Source organism: Brachypodium distachyon, chromosome 2, assembly GCF_000005505.3.
Source record: "Brachypodium distachyon strain Bd21 chromosome 2, Brachypodium_distachyon_v3.0, whole genome shotgun sequence".
In the NCBI taxonomy this organism is placed as follows: domain Eukaryota; kingdom Viridiplantae; phylum Streptophyta; class Magnoliopsida; order Poales; family Poaceae; genus Brachypodium; species Brachypodium distachyon.
Window position 1 is genome coordinate 35,518,744 of NC_016132.3, and position 20,600 is coordinate 35,539,343.

Consider the following 20,600-nt stretch of genomic DNA (forward strand, 5'->3'; position numbering starts at 1 on the left):
TACACCAACAACGATCTCGTGATCGTAACGCTTAGCGGTCTACGAGGGTATGGTGTTCATGATCCCTCTCGTTACATACATCTAGTATATATATTCTTGGGTTTTCTTCCGCACTTCTCGTAGGAAAATTTTTGTTTCCTATGCAACGAACCTAACAAATGATGCGCTCCTCGTTGCCGGCTTGGAGGGGCAGCTTCCTCACCTTGGCGGCCCCCTCCTTGAGCTTCTGGCCCTTGTCGGGGCACGAGCTCGAGCCTGCGCCTCCCCCGGCAAGCTCTTGCAGGGTAGCGCGGGCCTTCTTCGCTGCGGGGCGATCGCCGGGCAACGAGCCTTCGCTTCCGGCGACATCCTCGTCACCGGAATCGGCTACGGCGGCGGCCTTGACGACCTCGCCAACACACTAGGCCGCGTCCTTGAGATCGCACCTGATGGAGAGGACTCCATACGTGGACGGCATCTTCATCACGCTGTAGGCACAATGAGTCGCCGCCATGAACTTGATCAGCGTCGGCGACCAAGGATCCCGTTGTAGGGCAACGAGGTGTGCGCCACATCGAACACTAGGTGCTCGGTCCTGAACGCTTCCCGGGACCCGAAGGTAACCGGCAGCGTGATGCGCCCCAAGGGACACACAATCCTGGGGTTCACTCCCCGGAACGCGTCAGTGGGCTTCAACTGCTCCAACGGCAGCTGAAGTTTCTCCACTCACCTGGCGGACAGGAGGTTCAACCCCGCTCCGTTGTCCACCAGCACCTTGGTCACCGTCACATTGTTGATGATCCGTGAGACCACGAAGGGTAAAACCCCTGAGCCCAGCTGCCGGGCTGGGTGATCGCCGGCGCTGAAGGTGATCGGCATGTGCGACCACTTCAGCGGCTGCTGCTCCTCCGCGTCCGGCAACAGCGCACACACCTCCCGGGTGAGGCGCTTCACCGCGGCATGAGATGGGAGAGCGTAAGCTCCCCCATGGATGCAGGTGACGCCGCAGGGCTCCTCGAAGCCAGGCTCGTCGCCCCCGCTGCAGTCGGACTCGCCCTGCTCCTCAGCGCGAGCCTTTTCTCGTCCCCGGGGAGGGCGCCTCGTGCCCGAACGGGCCTGGCCGCGTCCCCCCTGGGCTCCCTCTCTGCCGGTGTCCCCACCGGCAGGCTTCGGCCCTGCTCTGGGGTCGTTGGGGCAATCCCGGGAGAGATGCCCGATGTCGCCGCAATTGAAGCAGGCACCGGCCGCTCGGCGCTCTTCGTGGCGCGGCTCGCGTCTCTGCTTGATACCCTGCAGGATGCGGCAATCCTGCGCATCGTGGGTAGCGTTGGCGTGGATGGGGCAGCGGGATGCATCGCCCGGCTTACCGCCAGACCCGCCGGCGGGCGAGGCCTTCTTCGTAGGCCTCGAGGCGGCCCCCGACTCCGCGGCGAGGATTTGTTTCCCGTTGCGCTTAGCTGCGAGTTCGGGTGCTAAGCGCCCCTCCTCGGCCATGGCGCACTTGTGCGTAAGGGCGTAGAGCTCCTGCGTCGTCTGGATCTGATGTGTGCTCAGCTTCTCCCGCATCTTGGGCTCGCGGACATTGATAGCAAAGGTGTTGATGATGGCGGCAGCTTCCGCCTCCGGGATGGAGTAGAAGAGGCTGGAGAAGCGGTTGACGAAGCTCCGCAGCGTCTCTCCTGGCTTCTGCACCACGATGTGCAGCTCCGTCATGGTTCCTGGGCGCTTGTGGCCGCCCTGAAACGCGCTCACGAACTGCTCGCATAGGTCCGCCCAAGTGGCTATGGACCCGGCAGGCAGGTTGAGCAGCCGTCCTCGGCGCCCATGGGAGCATCCTCCTGCTCCTCCGGGCGCAGGCGCTCCAAGCGCGGGCGGAGATCCTCCTGTTGGCGGGCGTTCAGGACGGCGCGCATGTCACCCCGTGTGACGGTTGGTGATGAATCCGAGGACCCCTCAGGATCCCCGCCTCCTTGCCCTCCCTGCGGGGGAGGGTTTTCTCCAGCCCCGAGGCGCGGGGTGCGTCTCCGCGCCCCGGGTTCTGCCCGCGGCCTGAGCCAGCCGGGGCGCTCTCGCCCTGCGGCTGCTGGGCGGCGAGTGCGAGGAGCGCGTCCAACTCTGCACTCCATGCCTCGTGTGCCGACGTGCCTTGCTGCGGCTCGTACCGCATCATGACTCGCGCGGCAATGATGGCTTCTGCCGGGGTTTGGGCGGGGGGCAGTCGATTCTCCGACCGGCTGCCCTCCGCCCTGTCCCCCGGCGCACCCGGGTGAGTAGGGTGCGATCCTGACGGCGTCGCTTGCGACGCGGTGTGTTCATGGCGCTGTTGCTGCTGCGCATCTCCGGCCCGCGAGTGAACTCGCTCGCCGGCGCGGACGGCATCGTGGCTGCTCGCACGACTAGCTCCGGCGTTGGGAGCCGCTGGCCCCCTCAGCCGGTTGTCCGCCGACGGCCGAGGAGGTGGGGGTGGCAGCTGCGACTGCTGCGCCCGAGAGGGCTCAGGGTTCTCCTGAGCCCGCGACGCGGGTTGCGCATCGTGCGACCACGTGTGCGTCGCTGGGGCGTCACGCGGGTCGATCCGAGAGTCACCAGCCCGCTTGGGAGGCATGGCGACTGGCTCTGTTGTCGGGGTAGATGAGGCCGATGCTGCTGCAGGCGACGGCGATGGCGATCTCCGGCGAACTATCCACGCGCGCCCCCTACCTGGCGCGCCAGATGTCGTAGCACGGGGCTCAGACACCGGGGATGCGCGAGCACCGTCTTTTAGGTTCGGTAGTGGGCGACGGGGATCGCTCCGGCGATCGCCGGCCAGGCCAATGTCAAGCGTTGGGACACGATGAACACATGATCGTTTTTACCCAGGTTCGGGCCACCCTGAGGTGTAAACCCTACGTCCTGCTTCTGAGTTTGCTATTAACCGATGAGCAAGGGTTTACAAGTTGCCGGAGGGAGTCTCCAGGTGTTCTCTCTCTTCTTAGCTGAGTGCTACTTGCTACTCTTGGCTAGAGTTAGTAGTGAACTGAGAGTCCATCTAAACCCGAACCGGACCGAACCCTTTGACCGTTGGTGGGGGTCCTCCTTTTATACCCAAAGGGATACCACAGGTGCCTCGGTGCATGGGTGACAAATGGCGAACAGAGAGCCGGGGCAGCTCGGCCCTGCCGCGCTGGCTCGCATGCAGGATGGGTAGCCCTGCAACTAGGGTCCTACATGCCTAGGATTTACACCGAGCCAGTCACTGCAGGCTGACTGGACCGGGAATCCCTTTTCTGTCGGTGCATTTAACGCTTGAGTGTGCTTCACTCCTTGTCCCGACGAACCCTGCGCACGGGGAGCCCGTCGAGCGGCCACATGGCGTCGCTGTCCTGCCCCCTCAGTCCCGCTCCTGTTACGGGCGCCTGTGCCCGGGAACGCCCGTCCTGGCAAGTAACCTTCCCGGGAAGCGCTCACGCGGAACTTCTCTTGCTACCCTCCAAGGCAACCCCCCCCCCCCCCCCCCGCCCGGTTAGCCCTGCTGTGCTGGTGACTTGCCGGGCAGCTAGCGAGGTACTGCCCGGCGTGCGATCCTCCCGGGGAGCAAGCGAGGTGGCCCACGCGTCATGCAGCGGTGGTACCTCGGGTGCCACTGGTGCGACAATGACAACTTTAGATTTGTGAAGGTGACATCTTTATCCCGTCGCGCCGAAAGATTAGGGAGCAATCGTTCCCTATTCCATTCCATTAGTAATAACTAGAATAAATAATATGAGATGAAGTAAACAACATAAAAATGCACAGTCTAATTTTTGGATACTTCAGAATAGTAAAAGGCATTATTGTCTTTGCCTCAAAGTGATGTTATCTAAAGACTAGGATTCACGGAAGCATTCCTGTGATATCCGCAACTGCTTGCATAAATAGCCATGACGACGTCTGTGGGTGATGGAGGTATGGAGAAGGTCATGCATCGCGGCCTCCACGTCCATAGTGCCTACATGGAGGTGCGTATGCTTCGCACATATTGTATAACCTGTAGGTGAGATGGTCGTCTGCCCGGTACCACAACACACATTCCACGTGCCTCCCAAACGTATGTTGGTTCATAATTTGTCGACGTGTCCCAAATTCCTCATATAATGTCTACTGTAGCAATAAACTTGTTGCACCCCTGTCCAAATACGAAAACCTTCGTGGGTGCTTCTGAAACTTGAGATGTAGACACTCATTCATGTATTCCCTCCGCCGTCCTCTTATAGTGAACGTGCACGTATTAATTCAAGATCAACTTTTGACCGATAATTAGACAAATAATATATAGTTATGTGTATAAAAGGACAGAGGGAGTAAAATTTGAAATGCATGCGTGCCAACTATAAAAGGATAGAGGCAACGAAGTATGTCAGTTTCCCAACGTGAAGCCACTCATAAAAGACTAGGAATAAATTTAAAAAACCTTTTGGGGCTAGTGTTTCATTCAGGCACAATTTTAGGGGTTTGTAACAGAAAACCACAACTTCAAGGGTAATTACTTTCAGAAAATCCAAATTCACCAAATTAGCGAGTTTGATAGACCCTGGAGCTCGGAGAACTTCGTGGCGGAGGACAGACCCATAATACAAGAAAAGTGAGGGGGTGGGTGGAAAAATGGGATGGGCCGCTTGATTGATTTTGGTTTTCTGTAAGTAATTTTCAAAGACTAGTGACAAGATTCATATGCCCATTTTGCGATGGATGTGGAGGAATTGGTACTAGCCTAGTACTCGATAATATGTTCCTTTCCTTGTTTGTTATAGGAGGTATGCTTTCTGCGAATGAGGGGAATTATTCATATGTATGAATCTTCCGTCGACGGTTATAGGTTGAAGCTGGCAAACACCTTCGTTAAATTCTGATGCCTAGTGATTTTGCTCTGGTAGTACAGTATTGAGAAAGAAAACATTCATACGGCCAGGTCACAGGATGCTTCTATTCGGCTTACAGAAACCGAAGACGGCTGGAACCTCCGGAGTTGTTTACTTTTGAGCCTGGCCTGATGTAATGCCTTACTGTAGTTTATCTTTTGTCGCTGATACAGTGATACCTGAACGAGACCTCCGTGTAGTTACCTGAGCTGGCCTGGGCTGAACACTTCAACTCCAATGGCAATGCATACATCATTGTACCTCCACTCCAAAGACATTACATTCATATCAAGGATGCATGCAACTTTTGTATTTTGTTACCCCCGCTTCAACTGAGTGCTCTCCTGCCTTGCTGTTAAAATAGTGATTTCCTGTGCCTTCAAAAAAATCAAGTGCAATCTACACAACACAGGTAAAAAAGAACTAAATACTTTCCACAAGTCAACAACATAGTCATTCACATAGCCAAATGGAACTAATACAGTACTTAAGTTAGCATCCCATGAACACTAACAGTTCCAAAAGTTGAGAGGACTTATGATATAGGGCCCACCAACCAGGGTTATGGTTCAGAAGTCGTCCTTTTATGTCAATAGCAACCACCACCGCTGGATGCTATTGAGATAAAAGGACATTTATGTCAAACATAAAACAAGTCCAGCAGCCTGCATGGACAGTGAGCAGCCGCTTCAGATTTCACTTCCTGCAGGAAAGAAAAGGCACTTCACCAAAAGGCAACAGGTGACCATTTGACTACACTTAAAACAAACATAAAACGGAGTACTCCAGTATCTAATTGCTATGGTATCCAATCATGTCACCCCAGCGTCATTTCTTGCTCGCTTTGACCAGCTTGATGACATGCTGGACCATCTCCTTGGATTTCGCTTTTCGCCCCTCCTTGTAGTTCCACAGTTCAGGGAAAGGAACCCGGCTGCTGCCACCGCTGTGCTCATTCAGCTCAGTCAGGGCCGTTGCTACTGCAGCATAGGCTTCCTCACCGTACACCCTTTTAAGTTCCTGGAGCTTCTTGTCATCCTCCCTGATCACTTCCTACACAAGGATATGCACAAGCTGCAGCCTTAGTGATCCTAGTGAACATTTAATATGTCAGAAAATGGAGAAGCTTTTCACAGAAATTCAGAAGTAGTGACCAGGCTTTCACACTCGCAATTGCGGAGACTAGAGTCAGTAAGCAGACTGTGCTCCATCATATGCTGCGTAGTGGGTAAAGACTACACTCTGTTCTTATTACCAATTTACTCTGAATACATTGCAAATTTGCAACCCCTTCCTAATGCTTACTTATTTAGTCTGTTAAGCTGTTCCTTTGACATTGCAGCAGAAACTCAAGTCCCGTGAATTAGACAAGAAAAAAATAATATCATGCAGTAGGGGACCATCATAGGGTAATATCTATGCAAAAGACTAGCATACAGCACCCACTTCGAACACAGAAAGGAAGACTCTCTGCTGGCAATTTGGTGCGCCAAAAGAAAGAGCCATATAGATGTGACATGTTTCAACTAAATCAAATAAAACATTATTCGCGCTTTGGTAGTGGCATGGACATAAATGTCCTTTTATCTCAGTAGCATCCAGCGGTTATGGTTCAGCCACGACTTATGATATAGGGCCCACCAACCAGGGAGTCCAATGTTTTGGAAGAATTTCTAGTCTATTCCCCATTTTTCTTGGCAGATATTAAAACCCATCAATATTTATTTTTTGCTTTACAGCTAACATAGTTTATTTCTGTGAATATAATGGTGCAAGGAGCAATCAGTGAAAACATCTCGAGTAATTACAATAATCTACAAGTTTGGCATATCTATGGTAACAAACAAACAAAAATTCTTACCAACTCTTTTCCATTGACCACAGCAACAATAAAAGGATGCCACTCTGGATTGTTAATTTCATTCTCCCACTTTTTACAAAGATCCGCACTTTTAACTTTCACATGATCTTCTGGAAAATTTTGCCTGCACACATTTAAAAATGCTTCCGAGTCAAGCTCACCAATCATCCTGATGCCTATATCTGATCGGCCACTGGTCGGACCAGGCAAGTGCTGTAGACTCTGCAATTGGATAAAACATGAGTACTCACAACCAGAAGTGCACTCTTGAACAATACTTGAATACTCATAAAACAATGAATACATGATTCTAAGTAGCATACATCTATCACCAGTTTCCGAGCTTCTTGCAACTCAACAGCAACCTTGTTCTCTTGAATGACTAGACCTTGGTTGTACGTTTCAGTATAATCCATCTCCTCAATCTTTTCAGCAAGCTCCTCTGTCAGTCTAGCTATTCTTTTCCCTGATTCTGAATCTTCGTTGCCAGGCAACTGCTTTATCACTTGCAATTTTCCCATCAGGTGCTTTATGTCTAGTTCAAGTCTATGCTTCTCATGCAACTGTTCGCTCAACTTCTTAATATTGTTTAAAGTAGTTTCTTTCTCTCTCTGAAAGTTTACACACAGCAAGACATCCACAAAACTCATGTCACTGAATATAAACCAGCATGAATAACCATACCAATGGAGCAGAGACTAACCTTGTGTTGTTCTACAAGCTTCAGGACATTTTCATCAGCTATTTGATCCTCCAATGTTGCCAGCATAAGATGGTTGGATCTCATTGCGTTCTGTACATGAAAAGCCACAGGTAATTTGAATGATGTTTCACATACAGGTTGTATGATTTCGTTCTGCATTCTTCTGATACTATGTTGCCAACCCAAGGAGACTGATTTAATTACATTGTGTGTAAAAATCCAAACACCAAGGGTTCTGCTCGATGATATGTGGAAGAAAAGGCAGATGACCGATGTTCTTTAAATCAGAAAGATCATCAACAAAACAGTTTCATTTTGAAGGAATGGCTAATCAACAACTGTAGAACATACATGACCAAACGATCACAATTCCTGCAAGGAGAAAACCACTATGCAGCACACTAACTTCCAATCTGTTACGTAGTCCAAGTTCATGTTGGTTGAAAAATATGATACAGAAACATGAAAAGCGTCACCTTTTGCTTCTCAAGTTCAAGGTTCCTTCTGTCGTAATCAGTCTGCACAGACAACTCATCAAGTTGTTTGGACCTTGCATCGAGCTCATGCTTCATACACTGGAGATCCAGATGGAGCTTCTTGTTCTCATCAGCAATCTTTTGTGTGTGTTTAACAGAAAGGTCTCGCATCTTTTGGATTTCTGATACACATGAAATTGAAATATATGTCAGCCTCACATATCTTTAAAGAACATGGTGCAGAAACGAGTGAATGAAACCAGTGAATGCAAATAGTTACTGAAATTGACAATGTATCATACATAAATTACCAGAAAATTAGCACGCACCTTTGCTGTATGATTGGAGCTGTTGTTCCCTCTGCTCCATCATTCTTTTGTATGACATGATCCTCTCCTCACACTCACTTTTAACTGCTTGTAAACGCATGTTCTTTTCATTAACTTTACAAGCTAAACTGGCAACAAGCTTCTCATTTTTAATTGTTTCTTCAATCCCAACACCATCGGCCGTCTTCAGATCACCATTTTTTTTCAGAATGTCCCCTATTGTCCCTGGAGAATAGTAATCCTCTGCCCTAGCAATCCAACCAAAAGGCTCCGGCCCACCATGCCCCTTTTCCTTCCAGGCCTTTCTCCCGTACCCTTTCATCTCAAATTGACTGTCAAATGCCCGTGCATTCTTAAAACCAGTGAAGTCCTTCCCAAACTCAACAATAGCATTACCTGTAGGGTAACCTTTACTGTACACATGATAAACCTTCACTGGATGAAAACAAGAGAAATGCTCCTTCATCCGGTTTGCACTTTTTCCAACATATTCATGAGGCACATTGACTACGATACCCATCCAGGGCCACACAAACAGCTCATCTCTGTTATGTTGAGGAGGCTGTGGATCCTTCACATATGGCTGCAGCAGCGGGCTAGGCGATTTACCAGATTCATCCTTCAAATGCTTGGCAAGGGCTCGATGGTCTACCTTCTCTTTTGCTTGCCGGTCATGTGCCGCTCCCACACCCAAGGCATGTTGTAGTAGATCATGTATGTTGTAGTCATCCTTTCCATCTGAACAAAAGGGGCATTGGTACAAGCTCTCATCAATCATCACTTTTATATCTCCTGATAGCAGAAGTGTGTAAGTGTCGGCGCCATAAGCTTCGAGCTCAGAATCTCCATCAGAGGTATAGTCCATTGAAGAAGTGAAGGGAAAACCCCAACAACCTTGAGGAAAATTAATAAGTGCAAATGTGTTAATAAAGTGATTTTCTTTTTCCGAAAGGGAGGACATGCCCGTGGCCAATAAAGTGATATCATGAACTGGGTGTGGTAAACCTTACCAAAAGCGCAAGACAGTAGTATATAGTATACAAGCAATGGTCAGTACTAGAATAACAAAGAAACAAGAACTACAACAGAAGGTGAGTATGCAGAGGCGAGAGGCATGTCCTCCTTTTCAAAAAAATAACAGAAGATGAGTAAGTCAATAAGTTCATTTCACATTCCATACAAGCCTCTTGGATAAATTAACATCATGGCACAAACTTGAAAAAAAAACAATAATATGTAGTCTACACGACACTGCACAGCGATGTGATCTTAATAGCTTTACACAAACAGCAAACAATCCCACCCTAACATTGATTTTTGTTCCAACAAGGTTTAACAAGTGATACTGCAGAAGGTATGCAGTTTCATGAATTGGTTGTGGTCAATATTACAGAATGCTACAAATGCAGCATATACATGAGCAGTGGCGAACACTAGAAAACAATGCCCAGTGGCCTGCATTCCACAAGCCTCTTGCAGACAGTATCAAACAAAGCATACGACTCTGATCTGTATTTTGTACTCAGATGGGCAGGGCTGCACAAATGGCAGACCATCCCACCCTAACAAAGATTCATATTCCAACAAAGTTTAACAACAAGTGTGATACTTCAACTAATTAAGCTACAGTAATTAGCCCAGGGGGTAAGTGAAGCATGCATGAGGGTTTGTGTTCCCAAGACTCCTACTAAATTGAACATCAGAGCAGCCAGGAAGAAGCAAAATATAGCACAATTCCGTATGCCTCAGCATACCAACACGGGAGGCACATTTAGGCCCCCGGATCCTCCTACATTTGTTGGTTTCTTTCTTGCCAGCCCTCCTCTCCTCCAACAACCGCCGCAGCATAAAAAGGTTACGTATTGCATCTATTTAATACAAGAATCGAACTACCAAGAAAGGTGTTTTGGAAACAAGAAATTAAAGTGCGCATGGAGATACGGATTGGGAAGAGATGGAATCGACGATACCATGACCAAACTCGCAAGCAAATCGGGGGGAAAAAGAAAAGAAAAAGGCGATTTCGCGGCTAAGCACAAACCAAGGACGACACAAGAGAAGAAAGCAACTAGGCAAGGAATCATCATCAAACACGAAAAATAAATAAACTTGCTTGAGAGAACCTCCGAAATCCAGAGTAAATGTAGGGGATTTTGCTTCCTTTTTTAGAAAGAAAAAAAGAGCAGGGGATTTGAGGGTTTTGCGCCTGGCTTGAGGGGGGAGTACCGAGGGAAGGAGAGAAGAATGGTTTCATCCATTCTCACCTGGAGCGGAGCGGAACGGAGCGTGGGGTTTTGGTGCCCGCGTGCTCGGTGCTCGGCCACAATGGCTTTCTTGGCTTGGCTGCTTGGGCCGCGACGAAGAAGGAACGGAAATGCAGCGAAGGGTGGTGGGAGTGGGAGAGGATGGGGGAAGGAGAAGAGGCGTTGGGCACTTGGGCGTGGTAATTGAGGAAGGAAGACGGAGGGCCACGGCCCACGTGAGCTCTCGGCTCTGCGCTTAAAACCCACTACGAGTACGGTTTTCCACACGAGAATTGAAAAGACACAGCAGAGAAAAAAAAATTGTACTTATAAAATAGTCACCTGGCAGCCACGTCAACTTAAACCAAGAACGTACGTTGCTGTTGAAGTTTCTCGAGTTTTTTTTAAGAAAAATTAACATAATTATTTGGTGGTAGATGTTAAATTAGCAAAAAGTTATCATAATTCTACAAACACCCCTCCCCCCAAAACAAAAACTGACGGTCTTGGCCTAAGCCGACGTGACTGTCACGTAGCCGGAATTAACCACGCCGAACCTTTTTGATTCTAAGTGTTATACTAATACTGGTTTCGGTTTAGTGCTTTATGTGTGCATTTTCTGAGTTTGTTGACTAAATTGTACATTCGCTCCAAGTATATTTTCAAATTTTCGTATCGTCGCACCATACTCCTGCTTCTTCGGCATGTGGTGGGATGGGTGGAGATGGCGTGTATATAGATAGGGGAGAACCTGCCGCCGCAGGAGGAGCAAGCGATTTGGGTGAGACGGGTGGGGAATGAGAGAACGATAGGGAATGATATACGACGATCTTTTGTCCCCAAAATGGAGATTTGAACCAAAGTTTTCCCCGACTAAGTTTAACGGGCCAAATGCATGATTTACGACTTTGTGTACCAAAGGGTTCTTCTCTGCCCAGTTCATGTACTAACAGTTCTTTCACTCTTATGTAAAACTTGAGTACATGAAAGTGCACACTGTACGAATCCGGAAATTGAATTGCAGTTTTACTAAAACTTCTCCGAAGTTTAGTCTTGTCAATTTTTAGTCTGGGCGCACCCTCTCTAAGACATAATTATTATTTCTAAATTTATTTACTCTCTCTTTCCAATTTTGTATCAGGTCATCATTTCTTGATCAATTTTGTTTTTCACATAGATTGAATATGTGGAGGTATCTAAGGCTTTGTTCTTGTAAATTTTTATTTTAGTCCATGTTGCGATTCTTATATATGCTCTTCTTAACTCAATATGATTAGTTTTCTCGGAACAAGAAACTCAATAGGATCAGGTAAGCACGATTATAAATATTGTGTGTAACATCGGATATAGAAATTATGTGTCACACATTCCTATACATAAAAGTGCACATAACATTTTCGTTTAAGTTCAGCATTCATGATGAGGTATACGTAAAATCGATTTGTAATTTTATCCAAATTAGGGCCGAAAAATGTAATTCAGAATCAGAAATATATGCTTCACTTTATTTACATTGCAAATATTGCGTGATTTTGTTATTGCAGAATGACGTGGACAGAGGCGGAGATCCAGGAGCTGGCGGACGCGCATATGACGTGCGGGAACCGGTGGTGGGCGATCGCCAAGCGATTCCCAGAATGGTCAGAGAACTCCGTCCAGCATCACTGGAATGCCACCTGACGTGGCCACAAAGCCCGGCGCCTCCTCAAGAAGCAAAGCAGCAAGTGGCAGCCTTGTCCCGGCAGGCTCTCCCACCTCACACACTACAGCAGAAACCTCTACCTCCGCCTGTGTAGGAGCACCAAGATCACCAGCTGCAAGCACAGGACAGCGACTTAACTTATCGTAATTTTGTGCCTTGCCTAGCTACTCTGGCATGTGTGCAGATTATTAATTTATATGAAGGCAATTATTTGGTGGATATGTGGATCTATGTCTATGTATGATCGACTGTGCTTATCAAGGGGAATTCTGTCGTAGAACAATTTATAATCGACTATGCTTATTTAGATAAATTCATACCGATTAGCTAGATCAGGCCGATTTATGATCGATCGACCGTGCGTTTCTAGTTGAATTCCTGGCAATTAATTATATCAGCCCTTGCGTGCCAAATTTTGCTCTCTGTGTTTCAACACGCATGCTATTCTTGAAATGGATCATATCCAGCCCATTGTGCGGCCACAAGGCACTTGACCAGTGGCCTGATTGTTTGATCTTGACCGTCAGGGCGAGCAGCAGGCGTTGCGATTCGTTTTGCAACCCAACATCGGCAGACCATGCGATGAGTTCCAGGCTTCCAGCGCTGGGATACGTTTGGCGATCCAAGATCGAGCGACCGTGCGATGGGTTCCAGCGTTGGGATCGCCGTGCAACATTCCGGAGTGGGTAATTAATTCCCGGATAACAGATTGGTTGTGCTCCATATCTTTACCCTACTCACTAAGTGCGGTAATTATATTTTTCATCTGGACCACTAGTTGCTTCCTTTTTTTCCAACTAATTTCCGGTTGTTGCTTATTTGTCAAGTTTAGTCTTGTCAATTTTTAGCCCGGATGCACACTCTCAAAGTCAATAGTTATTTATGAGCTTATTTACTTTCTCTCTTTCCTGTTTTGTATCAGTCTCAATTAATTGATCATTTCTTGATCAATTTGTCTTTTTCACATAGATTAATTATGTTGATGTATCTAAGACTTTGTTTTTATACATTTGTTATTTTAGACCATGTTACGACCAAGATTTTAAATCTAGCGCTATTCAAGCGCTTTTGCGGCGCTATCAAGGTTTAGGCGGGCTACCGCGACGCAATGATGAATTTTGCCGCAACGCCCACAATTCCGTGATAAGAAAGCTCTTTCGCCGCTATTTCGCGCGAAACTAACTCCGCAATTTCGTCCACAATAACACTCTGGCCTCCACTGGATCGGAATCAAAATCCAAGGTAAATTATGAAAAAAAAATCTCGTGACCAAGAACTGCAGGATGAGGGGTCGTCTTCAAAATCTGCAGATGACATTGATATGCCTTCTCCAGTTGTTTCTGAAACATTTGACCTTTATTCTTTCGTTTCGGTATTACCTTTTGTTGTTAAGAACTTCGTTCTGAACGTGTTTTCAAGTGTCAAGGACTGTGTCATGGTTTGTTTCTTAATCTAAATTCTGATTGTTAATTATTATGTCGCTCATGCACTATAGGTTGCAACTGTCATGGTTAATTTTCATGTGAACTTGCTAAATGTCTTGGTCCTCAACTTATTATGGTTTTATGATATTATTCTCTAAGTGTTTGTGTCAAAATTATGTTGAATTTCCCTACTGAACAAGGCATATATGTCATTTCATATTCAAAACGCGAAATGTCTTAAAGGTCTGCAATCTAGCGCTTTATAGGATTTATAGGTTTTCGAAAGACTCCGCGAAATGGTTTCAAGCGCGATTTAAAGTCTTGGTTACGACTCTTATGTTCTAATTAACTCAATATGATTAGGTTTTTTTGGGAAAAAGAACTCAATATGATTTGGTTAACACGATTATAACTATTCAGTGTAACATCCGATATAGAAATTATGTGTTACACATTCCTATACGTCAATGTGCACATCACATTTTCTTTTAAGTTCAGCATTCATGATGAGGAATATGATCATCAAAATCGATATGTACGTAAATCTATGCATGAAGAGTGCGACTACGAGAATGCAATGTTTTGAGTTTGTTCAAAATTAGGGGCGGAGAATGTAATTGAGAATCAGAATATTTCACTAGCTTTATTTAGAATTCAAATATTGCGTGATTTTTTTGTTTTTGCAGAAGGGTATGTGTGGACGGAGACGCAGGGCCTGGATCTGGTGGACGGGCACAGGACATGCGGAACCGGTGGTCGGTGATCGCCAAGCGGCTCCAAGGCCGGTCAGAGAACTCCGCCAAGAAGCATTGGAATGCCACCCGTCGTGGCCTCAAAGCCCGGCGCTTCCTCAAGAAGCGGAGCAGCAAGCGGCTGCCTTATCCAGACAAGCTCACCCACCTTGCGCACTACATCAGAACCCTCTACCGTCCAACCCCCTCCGCTGCTGCCGCCTCTCTATCCCCTCCGCCTCCGCCCATGCAGGAGGACGAAGAACAGCTGCAAGCACCGGACGGCGGCGCCATTATTAATTCATCTTAAATTTTTAGCCCTGCCTAGCTACTCTGGCATGTGTGCGGATTATTAATTTATTTGAAAGGAATTCTACTGGGAACTTGATCCCCCGTCACTAAGTGCAGTAATTATATTTTTCATCTGGACCACTAGTCCGGGTGCACCCTCTCAAAGTCATAATAGTTATTTCTGAATTTATTTACTTTCTCTCTTTCGGGTTTTGTATCAGTCTCAATTAATTGATCATTTCTGGATCAATTTTTGTTTTCACATAGATTAATTCTGTGGACTATCTAAGACTTTGTTTTTGTACATTTGTTATTTAGACCATGTTATGACTCTTATGTTCTAATTAACTCAAGATGATTATGTTTTTTTGGGAAAAGAACTCAATATTATTTGCTTAGCATGATTATAACTATTCTGTGTAACATCGGAAATAGAAATTATGTGTTACACATTCCTAGACGTAAATGTGCACATCACATTTTCTTTTAAGTTCAGCATTCATGATGAGGAATATGATCAGCAAATTGAATGTGTTCCAAATTAGGGCCACATGCATTTGGAAATGTCAAATGTAGCTAGTACACACTTTCAGAGTTTCATCAGTTGTTGCAATGCCATTTTTCGAAAATGAAAGCTTATATTCATCTCAAACATTATATCGAGCGACAGTCCACAGAATATTGCAATGCTTGCAATGCCATATATGCCAATCACAGTTTGTACCAACGATCACATTTGCAATATTGCATGAATTTTGCAGAAGTACGTGTGGATTGAGGCGGAGGACCTGGAGCTCGTGGACGTGCGGGAACTGGTGGTCAGTGATCGCGAAGAGGCTCCCAGGCCGATCAGAGAACTCCCTCAAGAACCACCAGAATGCCACCTGCCGTGGCCTCAGAGCCCTGCATGGCGCCTCCTCAAGAAGCAGAGAAGCCAGCGGCAGCTTGCGCTCTTGACAGGCTCTCCCACCTCGCGCACTACGTCAGCACACTCTACCTTCCATCCAAATCCACCGCCTCCGCCTCTCTCTCCCGTCCGCCCCGGCCCGCGCAAGATTATGAGGAGTAGATTTTTGTTACCCAAGCAATTGTATATGTGTTTCTTTATTCGCGTTGTCCCAGGATCAATCACATGAAAAACACGCAGACAAATCTTTGCTTGGCTATATGCACCTGACGTGCCTTCTACTTTTATTTTGCATGGCAGCGATTCCCTCGTACACGCGAACCATCTCTCGTCCCGAGCGTACGTCGGTACATGCGCGTTTCTCACAAACAGCTAGCCTAGCGCGATCAAGCAGGCCAGACCGGCCTGGCCCATGCCCAATCCAGTTGTGTATCGGAAACAGGCTAAAATACAGGCAGGCTCCATCCACTTGCACCCGGGCAGCCACTCCAGCCCATCTTATTTTAGCATATTTTTCTTTTAATAAATTAAATCCATTTTTCAGTGCATACATTTTTGATCGGTCTAATATGTAAAAAATTATCTCAAAATCGATCTAGTATGTTAAAATTCAAGAAAACGCAACAGTGTCATAAATACAGCGTCACTTTCCGATAAATCACCAGATTAATTGTATTTACCTGACATGCGCACAGAGAGGCACTTCCACTGTACGATATAGCTGCGGGGCGGAGATATCAAGGAGGCTGCAGGTTGCGGCGGTGCCTGTGTCTGGCAGCCCTCAGGACGAGGAAAGCCCCATGTAGGCTATGGCGACGCGATGTTTGGTGGCTTGGCGCCCCCCTGCTACCCGAGGGAGAGGGAAAGAGAGAACAAGGGAGGGGACGGTTGGTGGCTCGTTGCAGCCCAAGGGAGAGAGAACAGGGGAGAGGATGATTATAGGTGGCCAACAGGCCAGTCTTGTTCAAAAAGTCCGAAAGCACGGCATGCTTGGCCCACTACAGGCCTGCCCCAAAGTAAAATGGGCTTGCGCCGGCCGCGGACCGCCTTGGGCCGTGCCATTGTGACATGTGGGACCCGCCGGCATAACCTGTGTGGCCACGTGTGAGAGAGTAGTAGAGAATAGAAAGGAAAAAATATAGGGTGTGTTTGGTTCCCTGGGTGGCTTTAGGCTGCATGCATCCGGGATACTGGCTGCACCTCCAGGCTGAGGGGATGCAAGAATTAGGGGAGATGAGTGTTTGGACCAATTTTCTGCATGAGCATCAAACGAACAAAAATCGGAAACTTTCTTAACCAAAAATCCAAACTATAACATGAATGTCATGAACTAACAAAAATCACATCCCAATCATTCTCGATCTGAAATGAGTTAATGCCATTTTTGACCCCCCAAGTTTCACTTTTTTTTGACGGTTTTGACCCCATTTAGTGGGTTTTCCTTTTTTTAACCCCATCTAGCGAAACTTGTGCCACTAATGACCCCATTTAAGATTTTTGCCCTAATCCCCTCCGTCCTGACGGGTGGGACCCGCTGCGCAGGCCTGCGTGGCAAGACACGTCGGAGGCGTATTCTGAAATGTGCCTTCCTTCGCCTGCCGCTGTTCCGGTCCGATCCGGCCAAACCGAACCAGCGAACCGGGCCGAACCGGGCGCACCGAGGCAATCAGGCAAACCAGCCCGACCATACTCCCGCACCCACCATTAATCCTTTTCTTCCTTTCTTTCTTTTCCTGGAACCGTTTCCTTTTATCCCTCAATCAGTTCCCGTGTATCTCGCAATTGCCCGTTCCATCCTCTCGTGACCAGCAGGCGGCGAACAGGCGAACTGCAGGCGGTGAGGTGGATCTTTCCTCTCGTGATCTCCGGCGATCGCCGGTGAAACAGGTGGCGGCAGGTTCGTCAATACTCGCATTCTTCCCCTGTTTCTGTCCTCTCTTGTCTCTGCATCTACATAGTGTGTAGTTTATGGTTTTTCACCTTCCCATGGCTGGTGGCAGACACACTTGATTGAAGTATAAGAATTTCTGTCATGTTGGGAAGGCTTCGCTATTTTGTTGGGTCATGGCAAAGGCTCCAATATATGAAGACAATCATCTAGTTTTTTGTTCAGTACTTAGCTTCAGTGATGGTTCTGTAATATCGGGTATGGTTCTGTCTTTATTTTCAGTTTGCTAAGAACCTCTAGTTTATGAATCTTGTACAAGAGTAGGTGATTTTTGTACGGAGGGAAATATTGATGTTTCTGTTTTTTCAATAACGTTGCTGTTTTTCAGTTTTTTCAATTGATAACTCTGTTTTGCTCTTTCGAAATATGTAGATGGCAACAGAGATGTGGACAAAACCTATGAGATCATATCTTGCTTTGAGGAGGAATAAACGATGTGGTAAGTTTGTAAATTCAAAGTTGTTTACACACTATTTTCTTTCGTATGGTACTTATGCTCTTTTCATTTCAATTACTTGCAGCCTTTGACAGCTCGCACCCAAGAAAGCTATGTAAATGTTGATGGCAATGCAAAGAGGCCAAACAATTCACCACCTACTGCTCCAAGTACAAGTACAAGGGGAAGGGGCAATGCTATGACTAAGGCTGCTGCTGCTTCTAATTCAAAGGCTGCAACTGCTCCAAATGTTTGTTCTGCACGTGCTGCTCCAAGTACAAGTACAAGGGGAAGGGGCAATGCTACGACTAAGGCTGCTGCTTCTAATTCAAAGGCTGCAGCTGCTCCAAATGTTAGTTCTGCACCTGATGCTCCAAGTACAAGTACAAGGGGAAGGGGCAATGCAAATGCTGCAAATGGGACTGGTATTGGTAGGACAAGTGCACCAGCAACTTCAGGTCCTAATGTTCCAGCTAGGGGCAGGGGTAAGGGCAAGGCAGCAATGCAAATAAATGAATCACAAGCATCATCTTCAAATGCAAATGCTGAAAGAGGAGGAAGAAGACCTGCCCACAGTGTGGATGCAGGGAACAAAGCTTTTGGAAGATCGAGTAGTGGAAGGAAAACCTCTTGGTTCACAATTGGAGCAAATGCAGGAGCTAGAGATGCAGCTATGAAGAAGTGAGGAATTGGTTGCCTTGTGTCTCTATTTGCTGCGATGTTTAAATAATTACAAATTGCTATATTTTGTCTGTGTGATGAACATGTAATGCACTATGTGAGATGTGGTGTTGGGAATCATGTTAAGATATGAAGTATTAGTGTTCTGGACAATATATGCATTGCCTATTTAAAACTGTTCTTTGTGGTGTTATTTAAAAAATTGGTCAGATTTCTCACATTACATAATATAGCTAACTTCAAAATTGCATAATAAAACTGGACTGGTTTCTCACATTCAAATTTCTCAATCTTATAGAATCAGGTCCACACAATATAGCATCAACTTCACTTCATTTCATATATCAAAGGTCAGTCTCAACACCTTTACATTGCATTCAGTTCATGACAAAAAAAAAAGCTTTACATTGAAACTCCTATTCCACTGATACCATACTCCAGTCCAGATCATTCACTAGTTCTAACAAAAATGAAAGCTTCACATATATCCATCTAGTACTATTACTACCATTTTTGTCTTTGTTCAGCTGATTCACTTCTCTCCCCTCCACCCCACACACACATCACCAACTACTGCTTGTTCTCCTCGGTTTCTTCCTGCAGCTGCATCCTCGAAGCAAGAATTCCCTGAAGCCTATACTCACTGGACGAGCTAGGCGCACCCTACAAAAATGTCACAGCACAGCAGGGAATGAGATGGGGCAATTCAACAAGATCGAGTCAAGATAATGGAATATGGAACGGGGTACAGGAAGTAAGCACATACCGTCCTTGATGACAACGAATTTGGCCTGGAGTTGCAGGACACCTTGGGCCGCAGCGCCCAGCCCTTTGGCTTCCTCTGCGCCGGCATCTTGGTCCAAGCCATCGCCTGCCCGCACGCACCTCGGCCTCGCCTGCGAACAACCTAATCAGCCACAGGGCGGACACTGCTTCCGCACCAACAGCCGCCGCCCTTGCTTCATCCGCCGCCAGGCCACCACCGCCGGCGATCCCTCACCTTAGGCGATGCAGCGGTGTGGGTGGATGCGGAACAACAGGAGTGTGTTAGGGTCGGGCGGCACCACTTAAAGTCCGGTGGGCTGGTCCCGAGCCCAACCGGTTGTGCACCCGGTTTGGCCCGGTTTGCTGGTTCGGTTCGGACCGAAACAGCGGCAGAAAGCGCATTTCAGAATACGTCTCCGACGTGTCTTGCCACGCAGGCCTGAGCAGCGGGTCCCACCCGTCAGGACGGAGGGGATTAGGGCAAAAATCTTAAATGGAGTCATTAGTGGCACAAGTTTCGCTAAATGGGGTTAAAAAAGGAACACCCACTAAATGGGATCAAAACCGTCAAAAAAGTGAAACTTGGGGGTCAAAAATGGAATTCACTCATCTGAAATTCGTAGGTAAACTATGAATACAAAAACTCACATACACCTTCAAAATCATGGAGACCGTCCGAATAAACCAACTTATACCACCGGATGTGTAATGATCCAACAAACCAACTTCCTCGCGTAAAACCAGCTCGGTCTATACATGCTCAAAAAGTGAGAGTTGCATTGTCATTACCAAAATTCATCGTACCATTTTGCATTATATCCTAGATAGTACTCTATTATGACAACACTGGTCGGTACGTACATGGAAACAAGAAACTTCCAACTTCATTCGATTCATCGCACTATTTGCCGCACGTGTCTCCTGGGGTAAAAACGTGATAGCAATAATCCATTTATACCTAGTTACCAATAACGCGGCCGTGTAACTACTCCATTTATACCAACGGGCGTGTAACGATCGACTCCATTTATGTCAACGGACGTGCATGTAACGATTCCGAGAATGAAACGGAAAATCTAGCATATCCTCGTACCAACGGTTCAATACACTTTCTCAAATGATTTACTGTATTATCCCCAAGCGTTTAAACACCAACCTAGGCGTAAAGTTGTAATGGTGCATGCCCGAGCTCTAGGTCGGCTCACAACATAACTGTATATGGGTCGCCCGGCCCAGCCCAGAACCTG

General features: G+C 47.0%; 2 protein-coding genes and 2 long non-coding RNA genes across 6 annotated transcripts; 2 read left to right on the forward strand and 2 right to left on the reverse strand.

Annotated features, from left to right (window-relative positions):
• Positions 1–5,268: 5,268 nt before the first annotated feature.
• LOC100843874 (factor of DNA methylation 1) lies at positions 5,269–10,681 on the reverse strand. 2 transcript variants are annotated; one of them, XM_014898444.2, is made up of 7 exons: positions 10,490–10,681; positions 8,226–9,119; positions 7,897–8,078; positions 7,421–7,510; positions 7,041–7,328; positions 6,718–6,939; positions 5,269–5,909 (listed from the first exon to the last, which is right to left on the reverse strand). In XM_014898444.2, the coding sequence occupies exons 2-7, from the start codon at positions 9,088–9,090 to the stop codon at positions 5,685–5,687; spliced, it is 1,872 nt and encodes a 623-aa protein (XP_014753930.1). In that variant the 5' UTR covers positions 9,091–9,119; positions 10,490–10,681; the 3' UTR covers positions 5,269–5,684. The 2 variants fall into 2 exon arrangements, with proteins under 2 accessions (XP_014753930.1, XP_024314131.1); XM_024458363.1 differs by lacking the exon at positions 10,490–10,681 and adding an exon at positions 10,349–10,475.
• Positions 10,682–14,335: 3,654 nt separating this feature from the next.
• LOC106866065 (transcription factor MYB98-like) lies at positions 14,336–14,635 on the forward strand. Its single transcript, XM_014898596.1, has one exon. It carries the CDS (start codon positions 14,336–14,338, stop codon positions 14,633–14,635), a length of 300 nt encoding a protein of 99 aa, XP_014754082.1.
• Positions 14,636–17,294: 2,659 nt separating this feature from the next.
• On the forward strand, positions 17,295–18,768 carry LOC106866162. 2 transcript variants are annotated; one of them, XR_002963697.1, is made up of 4 exons: positions 17,307–17,420; positions 17,524–17,669; positions 17,844–17,910; positions 17,993–18,768. It is a non-coding gene; the product is annotated as an uncharacterized LOC106866162 (long non-coding RNA). The 2 variants fall into 2 exon arrangements; XR_001406082.2 differs by lacking the exon at positions 17,524–17,669 and having other exon boundaries at positions 17,295–17,420.
• Positions 18,769–18,904: 136 nt separating this feature from the next.
• LOC112270971 lies at positions 18,905–19,559 on the reverse strand. The gene is made up of 2 exons (XR_002963696.1): positions 19,355–19,559; positions 18,905–19,251 (listed from the first exon to the last, which is right to left on the reverse strand). It is a non-coding gene; the product is annotated as an uncharacterized LOC112270971 (long non-coding RNA).
• Between the last annotated feature and the right edge of the window lie 1,041 nt (positions 19,560–20,600).